Source organism: Catharus ustulatus, chromosome 5, assembly GCF_009819885.2.
Source record: "Catharus ustulatus isolate bCatUst1 chromosome 5, bCatUst1.pri.v2, whole genome shotgun sequence".
In the NCBI taxonomy this organism is placed as follows: Eukaryota; Metazoa; Chordata; class Aves; order Passeriformes; family Turdidae; genus Catharus; species Catharus ustulatus.
This window is the reverse complement of record NC_046225.1, coordinates 3,636,179-3,658,642: the sequence shown is the minus strand read 5'-3', so window position 1 is coordinate 3,658,642 and position 22,464 is coordinate 3,636,179. Positions and strand designations below refer to the sequence as shown.

Genomic DNA, 22,464 nt, shown 5'->3' with positions numbered 1-22,464 from the left:
GTGGGGTTTTTTTTCCTTTTGATGGTTCCCATTATGTAAAACTCTTTATTCTCTTACCTCCCATGAGTATTTTTAAGTAGCAAAACAAGGTCAGACTTTTATTCACACACACAGATCAAGAAATTACAAGTCAGACACTAAGTATTTAGAGGGAAGAGCTGTGATTTACCTCCTATAATTTAACAAAAATACTTTGCCTAAGACAGGAATGATGGAAGGATAAATCAATCCACACCTGAAAGACAAAGAGCAGATTAAAATAAGACATAAATTTGTCAAAAGAGACACTCTGGTCAATTCGCAATGACATTTTTGGTTTCCTTTACACTGAAAGAATCTGTGCTGGCAAATGTTTCCTGATTTACTCTGGGTTTTCAGGGCCTTAAAGTAAGAGCAGGGGAAAAGATGTGATTTAGGGGGCCTGAAGTGTTAATACAGAATGCAATCCTGTCAATACAAATTTAATCAGCTGAGAGGTTTTCCTCCCAAAACCTGTAATTCAGCTGTCACAGAAAAAATAGATGTTGACAGTTCTAATCAAAAAGCACACACTGCAAATTCAGATAACACAGTATAAATGATCCTGAAGTCTCTGTAAATGTACTGAAGTCCTATCCTGAAGTACTTCTCTGTCCATGCTTTTACCTGGTAGTGTGTAGGTAGCATAAAATTCTCATGAAGCACAGAAATTCTTCTACATCACTAACAAATGAAAGCAAAATGGCAGAGATACTATGTCCCCCCCAACAAAATCCTGCTTTTCAGTCCATTGTGCCACCTCTGTCACATGGAAAGGAGGCAAACAGCAGGGAATATGTATGTGCTCAGTGCAGGATGAACTGAGGAGCCAGGCTGCAGCCTGCAAGCACTCAGCTGTCCTCTCAGGCTGGACCATGCTGCATCACTTTTCATTTCCTCAGGGGTGCTCGTATTACTGTCTGAGCCATGAGAACACCACACAAACTTGTATCCACATAAACATTTTACTCTGGAAAGAAATAAAATTAAATAAAATTCAATAAGCTCAAATAAAAACTGGGGTTTTTTTTCAAGGTTCTAAAAAGAGCCCAGACTTAGAAGCCAGAAATCAGGAGCATCAGGCACAGCCGGTAGCTCACAGGCAGCTGGAATGAGTTTTAGACTCATCAAGAGCCTCCCTAATATTGTTCCATATTGGAACAGTTCAGCAAAATTATGTGCTTATTTCCATCCTGCTGTCCCCACATTCCTCACTCTTTCTGCCAGTTTTCTTCTCACACAGTTTGTTTCTCCCCTTCTCCAAAACCTACCGTGAAGCCCTCAGGCAGGGCTTGTTTTTGGGGCTGTGTGGCCGAGGTTCTGCTTCACCATGAGCCCAGGCCAGCAGGTTAGGCAGCATCAGTGAGGTACACGCTGTTTTCAGGTGCTCACATCATCCATTTGGGAGCACAGGTGCCAAATGAGGTCTGCTACATTGCTGGCACAACTCCTCCTGCCTCTCCTAGGACCTGGTATAAGCTGCTCAAAGTGAGTGTGTAACCCTTGTGGCTCACAAATGATAGAAAGATGGATTAAAAATCATCTCCCTGGTGATTTAGAAGACTCAAAGTAATACTAAAACCTAGTACATTTGATGTCATTTTAGCTGTGATAGAAACATTTCCAATAACCTAAGTGAAGTCCCATAAACTTTCAATTTTACTATAGCTATCTACAGCACAGTACCAGTTACAACTATTGCAGTCCTCGCTGATCTAATGGAGGGACAATGGTTAATAAAAAAGATCATAAGTGATGCAAATGATATTTGGATTTCAACAAAAATGAATTTAATTCGTCCCTTGCACTGGTTTTACAGCTGCACATGAAGTGCCAACTATGCTGAAGGCTGCAGAAACACATGGCCATGGAAAGCCCCTGCCTCAGAAACCCAACGGTGTGCAACCTGCCTGTGATGAAATGTAAGTAGCAATTCAGAATTGTGGTACCAAATGTGAAAAGCTAGGTCCTTACCACAATTTGGACCCAACAGCTCTTGTAATACTCACTCATTTCCTGAGAAATACAGCTTCACTTCTTCAGGAAGGCAAGGTGATTCTGACCCCAAGATATTAGATGGGAGAATCTAAAAATCCATTTCAGTGATTTGCTCTAATAGTTTTCTTGTATTTACCAGAGAGAAACTAGTTACCAAGCATCAAAAGGTTTTGAAAGCTCCAGGTGCTGACATCAGGCAAAGCTTTAAAAAAAAAAGAGATGAGGAGGAATGAATAGGCACTGTAGGGAATAGTGGAATAGGGAAAATTTCTCCATGAGACTGCTGATGGTTTGGGATCAGCAATGGTGCATTGGGAATACTCTCATTCAGATTCCCTTGGCCAAAGAAATGTCAGCACCACAGATGTTGTCAGGGATAGGTATGAAAAGGGAAGGAGGACATGGAAAGATCCTGAGTATACCATTCCCCTCCAAAAAAACCCCAAAACAATCAAATGGGATAGTCAGAAATGGGCACACACTCCTGTTTAACAACCTTCTTTCAGTCTTGACTGTTCTCATACATTTTCTTCTCCAGCATAATTAAAATGCTATGCAAAGCCCTTTATACTCATCTAGCAGTGCTGCAGTGAGCCTCAGTTATAAACTAATCTCTTTAACTTTTCCCCTTCACGTTGTTCAGAACAGTGAAAATTTGTGGTTATACCTTTAGGTTATAATATCACTATTATCTTTATTCACTGTATTTACTGTTTAAGTTTTTTGTTGCTCTTTCACAATCAGAGATTAACATCTTCCTTCAATACCGGAATATGTCTGTGCATTCCTGAAATGCCCTGAAAACAATTTTTATGTCCACTAAAACATTCCTCATGTGATCTATTAGAGGAAAAATTTGTATGTTCACTACTAAGTTTCCAAAACATCAAGAACTAAAACAAAACCAGTTCAACAGGTATGAACCCTAAACCTAAACCCTAAAAGATAAATTTAAAAAGACTCAAACTAAGAAAACGTGTCTTGAAATTCCACATAAGATCCCCAAGACAGAGAAGAAGCAAGCATTGTTCCATTATTTAATAAGGAAATTGCAGACCATTTTGCCTGACATCAACGTCAGGGAAACTGATGGAAAGGCTGGTACAGGAAGAAATCAGTGTACAATGAAAGGATGATAGTACAATTAACGCCAATCAACACAGAAAATTAGTTTTGTCAGGAATAAAAAAAACCTTCCTGTTTTCCCATGAGACCATAAATTAGTTTGATAAACTCCTGTAAGATTTCATTAGGGCTTTGGCTCACAAGTCTACAGGGTTTTTGATAAAAGCTCCAGCAATGTATACTATCAGTCTGGTCCACACTAAATGGACCCAAATCATACTGAATGATCTGAAAAAAAATATAGAATTATTGACGGAAAAAGCTGCAAAATACAAAAAAAAAGTTACAGAGATATAAATAACATGAAGGGCAGGCCCTTAATATAGACCAACTGAGAATATTTAGTGAGGTCTGGCCTATATTTTAACACAGAGAAATTTAAGTTTTTCATTAAAGGGACAAAGAAAATCTCATTTACAAGATTTTTGAAAAGGAGTTACTGTGAAAAGAAAGAAATAATACTAATAGGCCCAAGCAGACACATTCCTAGAGTGTAGGCAAAATTATTCTTATTGCCCAAGGTGGATTAAACCATGACATGGGAGTTGGTGCCACTACACCTCTCTGTGGTTTCAAAAAGATCATTACTAGGAGAATGTCCTGAAAAAACAGCTCCAAAAAACCAAGGGGTTTACTGAGGGGTTTTTTTACTGAGGGTTTTATAAATTATACTAATTTGTAATGACAGGGGGCCTTCAGAAACTCCAGTTGTTAGGTTATCGTGTTAGAAGTTCAACAGAGAATTGTGGTATATAGTGCAGAAACAGGAGAGTGAATGCACAGACTGCACTGGTATGTACTTGAAAAAAATCTGACTAATTTTTCATTTATATTGTTTACCATTGAGTCTCCATCTCCAAACAACCACAACTAGGAAAACAAGCCCCTCATAATTTGACTCAATATTATCTGTAAGACTAGGTATAAACCAAATACTTTCATTCAAATTCACAATTACTAGTGAAAGTACTAATAAGAGCAGCAGCTAATTGAAAATTACAAAGTAATTGCTAAGAAGCTATTTTAAAACAAGCTAATTATCATTGTAAATGAAGAAAAGGTTTGATATGCCATTGAGAAGGGCCTGGAATGAATCTGCCCTACACATTTCCTACCTACCCACCACCTCCCAAGCAAAATCCACCAAACCCTATGCATGCATTATTCACCTACTGCATCAAACCCCACCACTGCCCAGACCAGTGCCCTTCAGCAAACCTGCACTAAGATTGGCCAAGTACACATTGCAGGACAGGCATAGAATTCAGCTTGATAAATTGGAGATGTATTGCAAGCACAGGATGAAATTAAAAATGTTCAAGAGAAAGAAAATGCAGTTAGGCAGAGGTAAACATACAGGCAGCACCTGAGTACATGGCAAGTGTATAAAAAAGGGAACAGAGAGTACAGAAGTCAACAATATCAGGCTGTTGCCAAGAAGGCATGAGCAAGGGTGACTGTATTAGAAGGAATAGAGTTTGCAAGGAATCCAAAATATTCCTTCCACTTCTTTGAGATTTGATCTCTGTTCAGATGGATTACTTAATCCTAGCTTGGTGAGACACTGCAGGAATGGGAGAGACAATCTAGGGAATGCCCAAAGTGAAAATAAATGATCAGAGGGCTGGAAAACATGATGTACAAGGAAGAACTGAAAGATGTGACACTACTTAGCTTGAAGGAGAGAAGGCTGAGAAACAGAGAGATGTGCTAACAGCTTTCCAATTTATCCTGAGACTTCCAATAGAAATCAGAAAAAGTTAAAACTTGAGCATACTGGTAGATTTACATATCAAATGCTAATATGTTAAACTCAGATCCTAACTTACATTTTTCAGGATATGAAGTTTGACAGAGTTTTTCAGACAAATATCCATGCATTACAAGCAGCTTTGAGAAGCTGCTGCTTTCCTGACGTGAACAATAATTTTGCCTGGTACTTTGATTGACGCAAGTGCTCAGTCACATTGAAATCAAAATAGGAGGAAGCTACTATTTTCCATGGCTTCCTGTAGGACATATGCACTGTTATCCCAGAGGAGAGGGCAGGTTATGCAATTGCTGAGCAGCTCTGGGGAAACATTTCCAGCAATTATTTGGAAAGGACTGAGAGAATAAACTTATAAGACATTCTCATCATTTAGTGTTTTCATCACTAAATAACAATTAGATTTTAAATGAATTGGACTTTGGTCACTATCTCACTTTCCTTATGCAATGGAATGGAAGGGAAATGGAAACTTGCCTCACTGGTATTATGATTCTTCCACTGGATGTGTGTGAAAGTGCTGGCTAATAAAGAAGTGGAATAGTTTCCTCTGCATTATCATATTCTAGCCTCATTGGCCATATAGTCCTAAACTTGACTTAGGAGCCAAAATGGACCAACTGTTTTCCAGATTTAAGAGATGGTGAAAAGACAGCCAATTCCCACTTCATAGCAAAGCTAAATGCTACTCCAATTCATCTAATGAATAAGTCAGACAAGTTAACAATGTTGACAACTGATTTTTTTTCTCTTTCAAAGGGAAATGAAATAGAACTATATTACTTTCAAATAACTTTAAATAAATATTGAGTTCTTTGAGCATAAATTATCACATAAATACTTTTCCTCTGGTAACATACTTCCTTATTTATTCTTACTAATTATCCTGAGTTGGCAGAATTTCTAATTTATATGCCTTGAGCATACAGAAGACAACCCCACTTCTTTATCTCCTGACATGACAATATTTGCAAAACATCCGATGAAAGATTTCAGTTAAATAATTTTTCCATCCACTAGCGTGGCCTACTGATGGAAAAGCAACCTGGCTTCAACACTGAGCTCTCAAGCAGCTTCTAAACTTGAACTGGACATTTTTATTTGTGTGTCATTACTACAAGCCCTTCTCAGGTTTAGAGTTACTCCACATCAATTCTATCCTCTGAGCTCTGGAAACAAACTGGAAAGCTGGGTGAGAGCTAAGATACACGGAGCTTTTTCAAAGCACTTTGGAAGCCAAAGTTATGGAAGACTTTTTCCACTTTGACCATTCATTCTTTGTTATGCTTGGCCTTCATCCCCTCCTGTCACCTTAAAAATGAAAACAACATGTTCATTATTATTCATGGAAATTCATGGGATACGGAGAAAGCATCCCTTTTCCCCCCTAACTGTTTCATTTTTATTTCTTTTGGGACAGACTATGCTATTCTTTGCTTGGGTAGCAATCCTTTGAACTGGTGCTTTGCTACTGAATTCATAGGAAGGTAATAATTTGCATTGGCTTCACTAATTCTTATCTGCAGGCTAGATAAGGGCCCCAGCAGCAGCAGCAGCTGCAGCCACTGGTCCCAGTTCCTTGTGCCATGGAGTACAGGGATGCTGGATGCACCTGGCCTGGTATTTAATGTTACATGTTTGCAGTGCTCCTTGGTACAACCTCTGCTCCTGACTGGAGCGTACTGGATGTTAGCACAGGATAAATGCTTATTTCTATTAGTGCTACTCCTAATTACATGAAATGAGACGCTATCTATTGCAGCTGACATAATTGCATTGACCATTACCTTGTTATTCTCCTATGAGACAGAGAGAAAATACTAACTTACTTTTTAAATACCAGTAATTAAATTATATATTTTTATTTCTCCTTTTGTAAACAGACTCTTTCTGCCTCTTTACAAAAAAGATATTTCCATGTGTTTGGTCCTTCTTGTTTTTCCTGTCTAGATCACCTCTGATGATTCTGCAATTGCTTTTCGAGACTGGATGAGCAGTACCATGATCAATATTCCATATGAGTCCATTCAGGGAATGGCATTTCAGTTACTTATAAAATCTGCATTCTATAATTGTATGTTTTACATTGCTACTATACTTAAGCATTTTTACATAGTGCCATTTTCCAAAACCTCTGCCTAGCTTAGGAGCTTTAGCTGCCATGTCTACTGTAGCCTCAGAACTCTCTGAAAATGAAATGGTTAATGTAGAAATCTGTACAACGGGTTTATTTTATTTTTTTTTCCTAACATACCACTCTTTCCGGGTTTTGGCACTAAACATCTGCCTCATTTATTGCCATGTTGTCTGTTTATGCAGTTTGCTTGGTAATTCTGTATTTCCCTGATGAAAGATTCGTCTTTGCCTTGAACAGCAGCCTGACTCGTGCTGTGTGTAGCTGGCTCATGCTTTATCTTCACATTTGCTCCCTGGTCACCATGCACAGCATTTCCCCTGAGATTCCCTTTACTACAGAGTAATGTTCCTGTAAAGCCTCCCTTTCTGTGTGCCTCATATTACACACAAACTCTCACAGCCAAAAGACACACGTGTCCAAGTGAGTGCTACACACAGATGTGACACAAAGACACAGAAGATAAAATTTTCCCTCGAGCTCATTGACAGGCTCTGAATCCCTTTGCTGTGAAGTTCCTGTTGCAGCCCCTTCCCAAGCTGCAGAACATCACCCCCCTACACACAGGAGATGTACCTCTGTATCAGGAGTCTATACACACCTGAAAGGGGGATAAAGAGCAGCAGAAAACATTTCATACAACAGCTCTCAACTGACTACACAGGAGACTAATTTGCTGTATATTCCCTTCCGCTGAAACATTCTATTTGTTACCTCCAAAGACTCTGCACGTGTGGCAACACAGGAAGCGACAGACATGAATCAGACTTCGTGAAAGGTGTATTGTGAATGGAGAGTATAAATTATTATAAATGTGTGCACGTGCACATCATAGAATGGAACTACAATACATGAAAGTGGTGCTCAGTGCTAACCAAAATTGCAGTCCCAGCTGTCTAATTTTGGGAAAGTAGGAGCTGTGTGTTGAGCATCCTCAAAGCTAGGCTGTGCTTTATTCGGAGTCTAAAACGGATCTAACAGCCGCACTGTAGGCATGAACGACTGTAAAACCAGGGGTTTAGCACACGTATCCAGGCTGAGGTCTGTCAGAGCGCACTGGCACCCGACAGCGGAGCCCTCCGAAGTGGCACTCGATTTTTACCACTTTTTCGAAGCAGGCGGGGCCGCGGTGGAGGTGGAGCCGGCTCTGCCCGCTGCGGGACCGGCGGCCGGGCCGGAGATGCGCGGAGGTGCCGCGGGCCGGGCTTCCTGCTGCCCGCACACCTGGGAGCGGGGCGTAGAACGGGGGTGGGAGCTCAGGGCACCGCGGCTGTGAAGCGGCTCGGGCCGGGGAAGGCAGCGCCGGCGGAGGAGGCGGCGGAGCGGCGGCGGGAGCATGGAGCGCTGCTCTCCCCCCCCGCCGGAGCAGGAAGCGGTGGAAGCGTGGCTGGACGATCACGGCGACTTCACCCGCTCTTACTTTGTTAGAAAAGCTACGAGGTAAGACCGGAGCGGCGGCGGATAGAGGCAGTTCCTTTCTTTACAGGAAAACCCTCGTCCTTTTCCATTTCACTTCGCTGCCTCCAAAGAAAATAAAGAGAAGCTACTCCCACCCCACCCCCGCCGGCCCCACTCTCGAAAGAGCAAGAACTGAAAGCAGCACGCAGCAGCTCCGTCCGGCTGCCACCGAAGGGCACATGCGGGCTCTGCCTCCAGCCCCCGGCCCGCGGCCGCTCTGCAGCGGGAGCGCCCAGGGAAGCTGACCCAGCCCCGCAGCTCCCTGCCCTGGGCTTTTACTTATTTATTTTGTGTTCTCCTCGGTTCAAAACAGACATGGGCAACTTCTCGTGAGTAGCGAGCTGCTATATAGCTCCCTGCCCTGCGAAGTAGGTAGAAACCTCAAAGAGCATCTGATACCTTGGGGAGGGCGCGTTGTATCAGTACTTAGTCATCTCAAAACAAAGCGCTGCTCTTCAAGAGCTCCGTCACCGTGTGGGTTCGTTACCTTTTTTTGACATGAGGGCGGCCCCCGGACCGGAGAGGGCCACGGGTTAAGCGCCGAGGGAGCCGATGGGCTGTGCGCGGTGCATTCGAGACGGGAGCTCCGCCCGGGGAGGGGGGCTCGGGAGCCCGTCCAGTGGGGAGAGCGGCTTTGGGACTGCGCCTTCCCCCGGGGGGAGGCAGGGGTGCAGCCCGGGCAGGGAGGGCTCGGGGCAGCTCGGGTTCACTGTCCGGGGAGCGGGGTGCCGCCCGGAGGAGCGGGGTGCCGCTCGGGCTCGCTGTCCGGGCAGCGGGCGCGCTGCCGGCAGGGGGCGGCTCGGGGGCGGCCGCTCCGCGCTCGCCCCTTCCCGGTGCCGGTTCTTGCGGAGAGCCCAATATTGAGGACCTGAAGAGCTCGCCTGGGCATTTCCCTCCCTTGGCTTGACATGCTGCCTTTTGGAGATAAGAGGAGGTATTTGCTCACTGTTGTCACACACTTCAACGGCGGGACTTCAAGTTGAATTGGAGTAAATTCGGCTATTTTTAGAAGTGGAGTCAGGTTTCCATTTTGAATATTTTCCGATAAACAAAGCCGTGGGGATGCAGAGCCCGGGCGATGTGCAGCTCCCACGGTATATCTTAGCGGAGCTCGGGTCAGTGAGTGCTGCTCTCGGCTCCTCGGACACGGCGTCTCCGCGCTCCCCTCGCTGCGCTCCCGCTCGCACCATCTGCTCACCGCTGCCGGTTTGCTTCTTCCCCGAGTCGCTCGGCGGGGATGGATGCATTCTGAATGAGGTTTTGCTGCTGCTGCTCCTCTCTGCATGGGATGGGGCGGTAAGAAGAGACATCCCCATTAATAATTGACTCGGAGAGAGCTAGAAAGCTTCAGGGGTCACCTGCTTGCTTGTGACCATCTGTCAGGCAGTGCCTTTTCTTCTGCTGCTGCTTCCTTAGGTTCATTTAACAGAAAAAAAAAGTCTTTAAAATGTCTTTTAAGTATTGCTTGATATTTTTTTTAGGCTGTACGTAGGTTCAGGACGCATAGATGGAAGTCGTTAATGTTGATGCTCTCCAGAGCATGGTGTGGCACTGAAGAGCAGCTTGTTTGCCCAGGAAATAGGGTGCTTTGAGAAGTAGCATTTTCCTAGTTCAGCCTGTCACACTTCCTTTGGAAACTGGATGTAGTATTGAACAAATAGGAATGCTAATTAATAGTAACCACTGTGTCAGATTTTTTTTCCCCATGGCCAGGTTTGGTTAGTCTTTTTTTTTTTCCACTCTGAGGCACAGTTTTGTGTTTGTGCCGTTCTGAAAGAGGCAGTACCTCAGAAAATCCAATTCAGCCGAGTGTCTGTGGTGTCAATGCCTCTGCAGTTAGAGAGGGGTTTGCAGAAAGACTGTGGACTCTTGAGTCCCCACTTGGCAACAATTCTGTGATGGTTTTGAAATGACGGAAACATTGCAATTGTCTCAAAACTCTCTTCTCTGCTCTCTTGCATGGAATTATTTTTTGTCCTTATTGTATAAATAGAAAACTACATATAATAAGGAACATCTCTGTTATATGTAAGTTTGTATTTGAAAAGACAAATGACAAATTACTTTGTATGTTGGTTCAAAGATGATAATGTGTAGAGCTGAGTGGTTTGAAAGAACAGCTGTACTTTGTAAAGAGATTTAGTGTTCCACTTGGTAGCGTTATTTAGGGCTTGAAAATATAAAATACCATGCTTTGTTTTAGCTGAATCTTTGCAGAGCAGCAAACATTGAACAAAGACTACGCTGTTAATGTTTTGCTACTTAGCATTATATTTACTCTCTCAAGTAAAGCAGCGTTCTCTGAGCTAGTTTCAACTCTATTCTAATCATAATTTACTGCTTCTCTTTTTTTTGTTTTGCTTCATAATATGCTAAAGTTCTCACAGATCCTGAAAGCAATAGACCAAGAAGTTAGTTTATCTGGGATCTTGTGGAGCACAGAGGCATATTCAGCTGCCACTTCTGAGGCACAATTGCTAATGGATAGTTTCTGTTTCTTTTCCTCAAATATTTCTACATAGGAATAGGAAAAGATGAGTAGCTCCATCATTTATGACTGCATAATACAAACAATTTCCACTTCTATAATGAGCTTTGAATTAGAACCTAATTTAGCAATTTTATAATGAGTGTTGAATAGTTAATATATTTTTAATGTAATTAATTCCCACAGTGTTTTATACAGTAATTCTGTTGGTAATTTCCAGACACAAAAAAATTTTTAATTAGGTGTCTAAATAATACTTAGAAGATGTATGCTTTGATTTTTTTTTTTTTTTTTGTCAAGTATGGGGTTAGGGTTATCTCATAATTGAACAGTTGCCTCCTGATCCAGTTTGCGTAGGGCAGTTTGATATAGTATCTGTTGTCGTGGTTTGAAATACAAGTTGTATTTTCTGGCAAGGTGTCACTTTAAAAGATGTTTCTTTCTAAGTGACAGTTTGCTCATAAAGTGACAACTGTTGGAGTCGCTGTGCTCCCCAGTCCATGGTCTGGATTCTTGGAGGGAAGGGCTACAGGTTCCAGCCTAACAAGTGCGCGCCTGTGTTCGTCTCTCCCCTCCGATGCGTTGCAGAGGATGAGCACATTCCAAGGGCTTACACCTTGTGTTTTGATCTGCAATGCCTCGAGGTTGCCAGTGTCCTCTGCCTGCAGGAAGGCCACATCCCGGCCTCCTGCCAGGCTGGGCTGGCTTTATGGATATTCTCTGGTAAAACTGCGTTGATTGAATTCCACCTGAGCAGTGCGAGGCTCCAATCCTACCAGCGTGTAATCCAGGTGAATGGCTTTGTGTCCTTCCTCCTTGGAGTAGGTGAATGAACTGAGATCTCATGAGTAGGAAGGTATGGCATCAGTTGTTTATGACTTTATTTCGTACCAGGGAAGTGAGTGGCATGTGGAGGCAATATAAATAGCTGTTATCCTTGAGGTGCTGTTCCAGGATGATCAAAGTGCAGCACAACAAAAGGGAAATGGGTCACCAGCACACTCTGGGACGAGATGAATTTGGTTCACTCAGTGAGCCTGTGCTGGCTGACAAAACTTCTGGCTGGAGAGTTTTGTACTGCATACCTAAGGGTCAAGAGTTTCTAAATGCCTTGCTGCTATGAAGTTTCAACTTCTTTTTATTTTTTTATTTTTAAATTTTTTTCCCACAGCTCTTATTATTTTTCCTCTCCCAAAGTTTTAGAATTGTCGTATTCTGGCTTCCCAGAAGCAGAAACATTTTCAAGTAAGGTAGTTCTGCTTTGTTGCTACAACTATGGCTGTTCTAACTAGATGCTATAAAGGTATAATCTGCAGGATTTGGGTTTTGGTTTTTTTTGTCACATTTATGGCTAAATTCATTATCCTTTTTGTTTCCCTGAAGTTTTATCTTTTGACATTCCTTTAGAAAAACAACCCATGCATTGCCATGCTCAAACATCACACTTATTTCAACCCGCTGTGGAATATTTCTGTACTTCTGACTTCCTGTTTGTCCCTGTTTTAAAAATATGGGAGTGATTCTCTCTAGTGCTCTTTGCGCTTAGAAGCAGCAGCCTGCCAAAACAGCCAAACTAAAATTACTCCTCTCAATGAGAGGTAACTGTATTGTTACAGGCAGCTTTTATCTGGTTCCCTAAGTGTGTGGTGGGCTGGAGACAAATTATTGATCCAAATCTTGTATGCCCTTCAGTGGAAATAAGATTATTTTGTTATAAATACATCTTGGCTTATTAGCAGGTTTGGGAAATATTTGCAAATGAATTAAGGTGGGGTTGTATTCGGAAAAATAAATGTTCTGAAAGTGTGGTACTTCACAGTGCTTCACTGAGGATTCCAGAACTGCTGTTTACTGGGAAACTGTGCTAAAATTCAGGTATTGCATTACTTGAATATATCAATATATCAATTACATTTATTACTTTGAGAACATTCAAGCACAGTTGTTTGGGTTTTGTTTTTTTTTTCTTCTTGATGGCTGGTGGAAAATGAATTTGTAACGTGCAGCCTACGGTACTACATTAGTCAGGACATTTCTAGTCTCTGTCTAGAGGGGTTTTAAAAATGTCTTTCAGTTTGAGCCAGCTACCTGAAGCTGGCTTACTTTGAATCTCCTCAATATTATGTGTCAGATGCTTTCTGTGCATTGGTAATTCGTGTGTGCTTAATTTTTTGTAATTGAATGAAAATTCTGATTTTCAAAGATAAAACTATTGGAAGTTTTCTGCACTGAAATATTCTGTGGCCTGTGTTTTTTCCTAAAAAGGTGTTGCATATAAAAAAAAATTAATAATAATCCTAAAAATGCACAGGTATGAACTGTATGTACTCCTAATGTGTACTTGGTAAGCAGACATTGGGCTTTGAACTTTTGTAACTGAAGGATCCCAGGAGCTTTCCAGTGGAGGCACAGAATCCTGTGCAGGTAGTTTGGATATGCTAAAAGGAGACTGGCTTTTCTAAGTTCCCAATGTAAAGCATTTATAAGAGGGCCTCATACCCACTGATTGTTGGGACCATGGCTTGAAATCCACAGGAAGCAGTGGTGCTAATGCAGGGCATCAGAATATTTTCTCCCACTGATTTGGTTTTACTGGATGTTTACCGAGCTTTTCTGAGAACTAAGTACAGGGGGGAAAATCAATTTCTGTAAAATCTTGGAAAGTTTTCTTGTTGGTATAATGATGTCCATAGTTATCCCACTTATAAATAATGTATCCATATCCTTCCTTATGCCTTTCATGATAACAGCAAAGTTTAAGATGATCCCAAAATATTTTTAACTACTGATTCAAAAAGTATTCAGAAAGGTGAGGAATGTTGCCTGTATTCAAGTTGCAAATGTGATTGACTGCTTCTGGCATTTGGTATTGGAAATAAAGTGAGGTGAGTGCTGGAGTATTTTGGAAACAATTTCTAAAGCAGCAATTACTGTAGACTGAAGAAATTGTCATTTGATAAATAAGAAACTACTTACTAGCAATTTACATCTTAAATACCCCCAAAGGTCTAAACTGAACTCCTACACAGAATCTTTGGTATGGAGATGAATTAGTCAGCAGAAACTGTGAGTAGCTACAAGGAGAATTTGCTTTCACTCAGATCTGCTTGCCCTGTGTGATAAAGAAACAAATGGGTGTGCAGAATACATTAATTAAAATGCACTAAAACCTTAGAGGATGGGTAGAAAATAAGATGGGGCAAACCACTCTGGTAGTTAACATCCCTCTTTGCCTCCTTCTGTTTCAGGCTATTACCATATTACAGTGTTTTTGATAATGCCAATAGGCATTGAAATCTCATTTCCATTGTTGGGTGTTTTTGTGGCTGTAACTGGGGAGACTTTAGAGAACAGGGTCAAATTTCTGGAGAGAAAAGTAGAGCTGAGGCATACATTGCCTCTACAGGAGATAAAACAAAGTTCAACACCTTTCTTTGTTTGCTAAGTTATAGAGAAACATGGATGTTCTCTACTGGGTACCTGAAGAATCCTCATGTGAGGAGGATTTAGGAAATACATTCTTGACTTGATATGCTATACCACCTATTTTCATTTCCACCATTAAAGCATTTTGGTTTTGTTGTGGAAAAAATATAATTAATAAAAGCACAGTATAGAAGTATTTCTTTTCCTTACAGAAAAAGAAACATACATAAATTTACATGGAATGTTTTCTCATTTATATGGTTGACTTGAAGAAAACAGTATGTTAAAAAGGGCATTAAATACAAAAGGAGCTATTTGTAAAGTGCTAGAAAAGAAACCCTACTCAAATAGCCCTCGTGAATAACGCAATGGTTCCAATTTCACGTTGGATCTGGCACTGAAAACATCACTACAAAATATAGTTGCTTAGTAAATATACATATTTTCCTATTTATTTATGCATTATGGATAACTCACCCCAGCCAAGAGAGCTGTCCCAGAGCCTCTGCACCACTTCAGTCATACCTAACCCCTGGTTTAGGAATTCAGGTGGAAATGTAGTATTGAAGGTTTGCATGAGTTCTCCAAGCAGGTGTGAATTTAACTCTTAATCCATTTTTCACTGAAATTACTGGTATTGTCCTACTGCTTTCCCAGAAAAATCATTCAGTACCTAGTTACTTTTTTTTTTTTTTTCCTTTGAGCTTGGAGCAAGAAGCAAACAGAGGGAGGAGAAATAAAGGTCAGGTTTTAGAATTTGAACTTTAATCCCTGAGGATTTATTCTGTCTTTCCTTATAGTGTGAGTAGAAAGTCTCTTCTGTGGAAGAAAGCTTCCTTGTAAAAAGTGAAGCTTGAAGTTAGGTTATTAAAGAAAACTTGAAAATAGCCGAGAATAGCCTGTCAGTGTTAGTTTTTCAATTTGATTTCTTTTGCTACAAATAATAAAGCAATCTCCGCCTTCTATTTTTTTTTTTACAAAAGAGCATTCAGACAAGATTAAAGTTTCATAATTCTGAGAAGTTATTTCAGTCTCTCATGAGATGGTTTGAATCAAGAATTAATGTTCTAAATTAAGAACTGTATTCAAACAGAAGTCATTTGTGCCAATTGAGATGTTTAAAGCTAAATGTATGCTAATATATTTGACCGAGTTGTGCTAAAAAACTGGCACTGTCATACTTCATATTCCAGAACTGCTTGCCTACCACTGTGAGAAATGGCATCTCCACTAACTATAACTGGGAAGGCTTTAAGGAAAAACATCTATTGTTCTTGTCAATCTGTTCTTTTAGTCAGTTTGAAAGCACTTCTTTTACAGTCAGTTTACTGTTTCCACCTAATGAGGTCTTACAGAATTTATTTAAATCTTTCCAGTGGTAGAAAAGAGACAAAATCCCTTAGAATGTGATTGTGAAATAGGAAGTACTAGAAAGAAAATGGGAAGGCAAGTATAATATCCAAGTGGTTTTGCATTTCAAACTCCTTTGCTAAAACCAAATAGTTTTGGAGTTTTTGTGAATGCTTTAAATTATTTGTGTCTAAATTATGTCAAGCTACTGGACAGAAATTTGAAGACATCTAGTGGTTATTTTATGGAAAACAGTTATCAAATTGAGCTTTAACTATTGTTGATTTCAACATTGGCAGGATTAGGCTACAGGAATTCAGACACTTGAAAGCTGGCATTTTCTAGCAGGCAAGTTTGTACTCCCTCTCCTAAAGTGTGTTACCAGTAACTGCTGGTTTGAATGAAAAATCAGCAGAACAGTCCACATGGCTACTAAAACATTGTATGTTGCATATATGAATGGTTTGTGAGCACGTGCCCCCCCTGCATGACCTGGCTCAAGACATATTGATTCTTTGTGCCTGTGTTTTCTCAACCATTGATTTTCTGGTTTTATTGCCTATTAATACCAAAAACTTCTTGCTCTAAGCACAGGTCTGCTTTGTGTGCAGCATTTAACAGATTGGGGCCAAAGAGTCTTAATTCCTCTGAAGCTCACAAGTCTCATGTACTGCAGATTACATGTGCTTGTATGTAAGAAGTGATAGAGAGGAGAATCACACCATCTTTTTTCTTTTTTTCTTCAATGTTTTGCCTGCCACTGCATTTTTATCCCCTTCTTAGTACTATCATTTCAAAATTCCTCTCCAGTTTTGTCATCTGTTGATGAAGTCATCAGCCAAAGTCAGCAGTCACTACTGTCATTGCTTTATAGAGGAAAGATTGGATTTGGCTGATAGGAGTGACTTAAAAATGGTAACTTCATATTTTACTATTCCTGTTCATGAGCTCTGGGATAAATTACATCTTTCTTGAGTGAAGGTTCATATCAAGGGATCATAGTGCAGTAAAGGATGCATCCTGGCCATGAGGAATAGGGGTGCTGTAACTCCTCAGCTCACAGTGATTGCCATGGTAGGACAGAGACACTGCATGGATAACTGTGGATCAGTATCTGCTCCTTCAGCTTCTAAACGACAGCCAGGGTCTTGCCCTTACAATCAGCTCTTGACAATGCCAATGCTTACTGAAGACTGTTCATATAAATGGTCACAAGTGTTGGTTTCTTCTTGCAGTCCTTTCAAAATGATGTCTTAATTGTACATGGCACTCGTTGCTAATTTCCAGGAGCCTCACTTGTGGCTCAGGACGTGTCTGGTGTCAAATATCTGCTGAGCTAATTCTGTGCTGTGAGAGTACTTGTGTTAGTCATAATACCCTTCTTGTCATGCATTGTTAAATAGGACTGAGTGTCAACAAGAGAACGCATGTCAAGACACCGAGAGATTTTAAATAGAGTTAGAATACGTCAGCTCATGCGAAATGCTGCTTCTTCCACCCTGTGTGTAACTGGGTGAGTAAAAGGAGCTAAATAGTTTCCTTGTTAGAAGAGGCATTTGGTAAAGGTCACTGAACACTGTTCTTTTTCCAGTTGAATTTGAATGGCTTTCCTGTTGCCCAAAGTAAAATGCTTAAAAGGCTGGAAGTTGAAAACCATGCTTTAACCAGTGTAGTTAAGGATTTGTTGTTGTTGTTAATCTAAAGAGCTTTCTGAGAATCACACACTGTGTTGGCAAATTATTGAACCATCACCCAAGAGAAATTAAAGGACAGGAATATGTTACTCATAATGCAGCTCCACATATAATTCTGTTCAGTGTTTAAGTGTTTCATAAACAGGGCTGATACCCAACAAGTAGTCAGTTCTTATTAAACATAATTCCTTTCATGTGAAAGGTTTTACAGCTATGCTCCACATCCCCCAATAACCTCCATAAGAAATGTATGCTTATTTTACACAGTAAAAAGGCAAGAGGATAAAAAATTAATAATCTCATGGCCGCAGTTTGGGAACAGGTTATTAGCATTCAAAGTACATTGTTCTTACTGATTACTACTGCTACACCATTAAGGCCTGGGGAAATCATAACATGATACTGCAGAATAAATAAAATCACAGGTTTCTGTTGATAAATCAAATTTCTGCTGTGGCTTTTTTTTATGCATGAATGGTAACAGATCCTTTCTCTGCCTTGCATCTTGTATCAACACATCCATGTATGTAAGTTCAGTGTAAATAAGGAGAAGGGAAAATTGTATCTTTTTATGTTCTCCTTTCCTGAGAAGTAAGTAAACAGCAAATCAGATTGCTCTGCAAACTGCTGTTGCCCAACAACAGCACAGGTTCATTTCCAAACATGCCTCCAAACATGTCTTTTCAATGATGTGGCTTCTGAGCCTCATCAGTCATTGGAGAACACCCTCCATCTGGTACTATGCCATTACTGCTACTTTTCAATCTTACCTTCCATTAATGCCAGTCCTTAGTTCAGAAACTAAGTCAGCACACATGTGAATCTGGATCAAATCACCAATCTTCTTTAAAACTATCCATTTTTCTGTACCTCCTACCTTCTTGTGTCTGATGTTTAAATGCCTCCAGGTTCTTTTCCGCAGCTTTAGTGCTAGATGATAGTTTTGTTTTGGAGAAGCTAATATTTCTAGGTATTTTTTTATTTTGAGGAGATCAGAGTAAAACAAAAAGGACCCACATGTAACATCTGCTAACAAGAGTTAGCAGCACTGATTTTAGAGGTTGCACTGTATTTATGTACATACTTTTCTATCTTAAGCTTTTTTATTTTCTTAAGAATATTTTTGGTCATTTTAATAGAAAATGTTTATTATTTCTCCTTCAGCCTAATCAATGAAAATTCCAAGTGTTATCAAATGCTAGCTTCTTATTTTGACTTTCAGTGAAACAGCTTTTGCAAGTGTGACACTGTCCTATGCAAATCCTATTTTGCATTGCAGTAATAAATGGTCACAGCTCCCACATTTAATGTTTATCCTGTTTAAATACTGGAAAGTGATATTGTTAAAGTCAAATTTCTAATAATAGATTAGTTATTCTTTGCTTCACTGCAAGAAACACTTCGATGAGGTTACTGCACATAAAAATAGGTATCACTGGTTTAATAAAGGAGGATCATTGGGTTTTAATAATTCAGTTTTTAATAATTCAGTTCTTTATAGCATATTTGCCTACAGCTGAAATCTCCAAATTACATGTGATTGAAAAACTCTTTCAAGCCTTCCTGACAAAAGTCAGATGAGTTTCCTTTTGGGGATGGCTTGCTGTTAAAAATAATATTGTCGGACTTTAGCTTTTAATTGAGCAGTTTGCTTTGAGTTAAGGGTTAATTGTGTTGCAGGACTGGATCCTACAGCAAAGATCAAGGTGTGCTGTAAGGAAAATAAGAGCATTGTGCAGTGCTTTTCATTTGTAACGTACACCGACTCGTGTAACTGATCAGCGGCTGACTAACCTGACTCGCTTCCATGGCTTCATTCAGCTTCACTCTCAGAATTCCTGTGGTCTGCTGAGCAAATAAGAAATATCCCAAATTTAAAACATGACCACCATGAAAGGTTTCCAAAAAGATCAGACTTGTTAATAGGATTTTTGCTGTTCCTAGGCTCGGATGTTATGTAATACAGTAAAAACCCTTTTTTTTCCTGAGAGTAGGACATGTGCTGTGAAGAATCCTTGACACTGAGGAAATGAAATTAAAAGCCCTGTATTAAAAAAAACCCCACCAAACAAAAGACAAAAAGAAACAGAAAAACCCCTCTGATTTTGGACAAGAAAATGCAGCAATAAAAGAAGTGTACATGTTATGATGATATGCTGTATTTAGTGAGGACATTATTAGGGTTGGCTTTGTAGTGCTGAGTTAATTTGAGAAGCACAGTTAAATACTATAGATCCATGGCATTTTTTGATTGGTGATGAGCTCTTAAAAATGCAATTTTAGGGTTATTCAGTATTTGGGGTTGAGTTAGACAATGAGTATCAGATTCAAGGAAAGAAATATGAGACATGCATGAAAACAGTCTGTTCTTATTTTGAGGGAGGTTGAATTGCTAATATTCATGTTTCTTTGATGGTTTTTAAGCAAAACTTTGATGCTTTGAGTCCAGCCAGCATTTTTTATTAACTTGGAGGGCAGGGGAAGTTAACTTAAAAATATTATATTGGCAACAGAAAAATAGGAAGGGCTGCAGGCGATTGACAGAGAGAATTAAAGGTCAAAATTCTTTTTAGAGGTTAGAAACAAAGATTTGTCTTCAGATTAATATATATGTATGTCTTATACAGAAATTCAAATCTTAGGAATGGGAATGATTGGAACTTTTCAGTCACAAAATGATGGTGTAAACTTCTGATCTGTTCTCTGAAAGCCACAGTGTGATTCTTCTCTGCCCTATTCAGGTATTTCCTCTAGGCAAAAATAGCTTCTTTTTTACAGGGCAGAAAATGTTACTGCTTAATCTGGGCTAAGTGCTGTGTAAAATTGGAGAATACTGATACAGAGGAGTCTAAAGGTGTATCAGTGTCCTCTGTGTGAAAAGGTTTAGTTCCTCTCTCACAGTCTCAGCTTCCAATACGCACTAGAGGATTTTCAATTCACGTCACTAGCTGTATTTTTGGTTTTGCTTTACAGAGAAATGGTTAATGCATGGTTTGCTGAGAGAGTTCACACCATCCCAGTCTGCAAGGAAGGAACCAAGTCCCAGAGCGAAGCCTGTGCCTGTCACCAGCCTGCCTGTGCCGAGACCACCAGCTCCGGGACACCAGCGAGGAAAATCTCCGCTTCTGAGTTTGACAGACCCTTAAGGCCTATTTTTGTCAAGGACTCAGTAGGAGCAGTGAGCTTCCTCTCTGACTCTGACAAGAAGGAACAGATGCCTCTGCAATCTCCAAGGATTGAGACCAGTGCAGGGGATCAGTGCTCGAGACTATTAGAACTTGTGAAAGATATTTCTAGTCACTTAGATGTCACAGCGCTTTGCCATAAGATCTTCCTACACATCCACGAGCTGATCGCGGCCGATCGCTATTCCCTGTTCCTGGTGTGTGAGGACAGCTCCAACGAGAAGTTTCTCGTGAGCAGGCTGTTTGATGTGGCAGAAGGATCCACCCTGGAGCAAGCTTCCAACAACTGCATTCGCCTGGAGTGGAACAAGGGCATTGTGGGTCATGTGGCAGCCATAGGGCAGCCTCTCAACATCAAGAATGCCTATGAGGTAAGCCAAGGAAATTTATCTTCAGCAGTTCTTGAAAAAGAAGCTGCCACGTTGTCACCTGCTGGAATATTGCCATTGTAATGCTTGTATTTGGTGCTGTATGACTTGTGGTCAAGGTGCAAACTCAACACCATGGTTTTGGTTATAATATGTGTATTATAGACACATGAGCATACAAAAACATGAAGCTAGGACTAAGAAAATTCGAGTTCTACTGAGGTGATTATTCAGAATTCAATACTGAGGTGAATAAATGAAAAAGCAATCTCTTGCTAAAAGCAAAACTACGAACCACATTTTTGAAATTGTATTCCTCTGTGGGCACAGATCTTTCAGTTTTTTAAGTTTTTCTCAATGACAAAAGGTAAATTAGGGATGGTTAATCCATGAGCATATTTATTATAATGATGGTCTAGGCTCAAAAGAACCCCTTCTCCTAGGGTTTGGGGTTTTTGTTCTTTATAGCAGTGGTCTTAATCTATTGGCACTCCAGTTCCACACAAGTGCTTTTTTGTTGTTAACACAATGATAGTAACAACTTTAAATAATTGTTGGCTGGTAATGGAACCTTTGTTACCCTGCGTAAGAGTCAAATAAAATATTAAACTTCTTAATCTATAAACCAAGAAAAAGAGCTGGTTTTAGGCTAGTAGTCTAATAATTGCATTTTTTCTTGTGTCAGGATCCAAGATTCAATGCAGAAGTTGACCAGATCACAGGGTATAAGACTCAGAGCATTCTCTGTATGCCAATAAAGAATCACAGGGAAGAGGTAAGTGACAATCTTGGGATCACTTAACATAATACTATTTCCAGTCCAGCTGTTGCTTTAAACTTTCATTAACTGGCAGCCATCATCTTCCAACAATCTTTTTTTTTTCAGCAAGACTGCTTATGTTTGTTTAGACTGTAATTTTATCTTATCTAGTTGAGTAATGTAAGCCAAAGGGAACTGTCAGGAAGAGTTTAATCCCAAATGCAGCAGTAGAATATATATATTTAACTCCAGAAGTGCTGTTCCTGCTTCCTGTACTCAGTATCTGTCAGCATTAAAGTTCTCTGCACACTTACTGGTCTATCTCAAATTGTGATTAAGTTACTGTACTTCAGCTTAGCTTGTATCTATATTGCTTAATTCAGAGGGCACAAACTGGGTTTTATCATTGTCTAAAAACCTGATTATTTTTACACTCTCTTAACTCAACATGGTTCCTAATTTATTACTTATGAGCTAAGTGCCTGACATCAGGCATTGAAAAACAGATGGTGTCAATGTGATTCAGAAAAGTCATCCTCAAGGCATAGCTTAAATCACTCCTAATTTGAAACAATGTGAATCTCCTCACTGAACTCTTGTCCACATTTCCTGTCCATGCTGCTTCTCATGGGAGCTCTCTCATCCTGTCTCATGCTATTGCAGTAGGGAGAATTCTTGTTATGGGCTAACAA

The 22,464-nt window shown here is 40.2% G+C and overlaps 1 protein-coding gene across 7 annotated transcripts in view; it reads left to right on the top strand.

Moving 5' to 3' along the window:
* Window positions 1–22,464, top strand: part of PDE5A (phosphodiesterase 5A) — a 99,920-nt gene that overhangs the window by 46,607 nt on the left and 30,849 nt on the right. For 2 of the 7 annotated variants that reach the window (XM_033060025.2, XM_033060024.2), the window contains exons 1-3: window positions 8,204–8,483; window positions 20,433–21,015; window positions 21,698–21,787. In XM_033060025.2, coding sequence (XP_032915916.1) covers window positions 8,380–8,483; window positions 20,433–21,015; window positions 21,698–21,787 — 777 coding nt within the window. In that variant the 5' untranslated portion in view covers window positions 8,204–8,379. The other 5 variants (XM_033060026.2, XM_033060028.2, XM_033060027.2 and 2 more) reach the window with 5 other exon arrangements.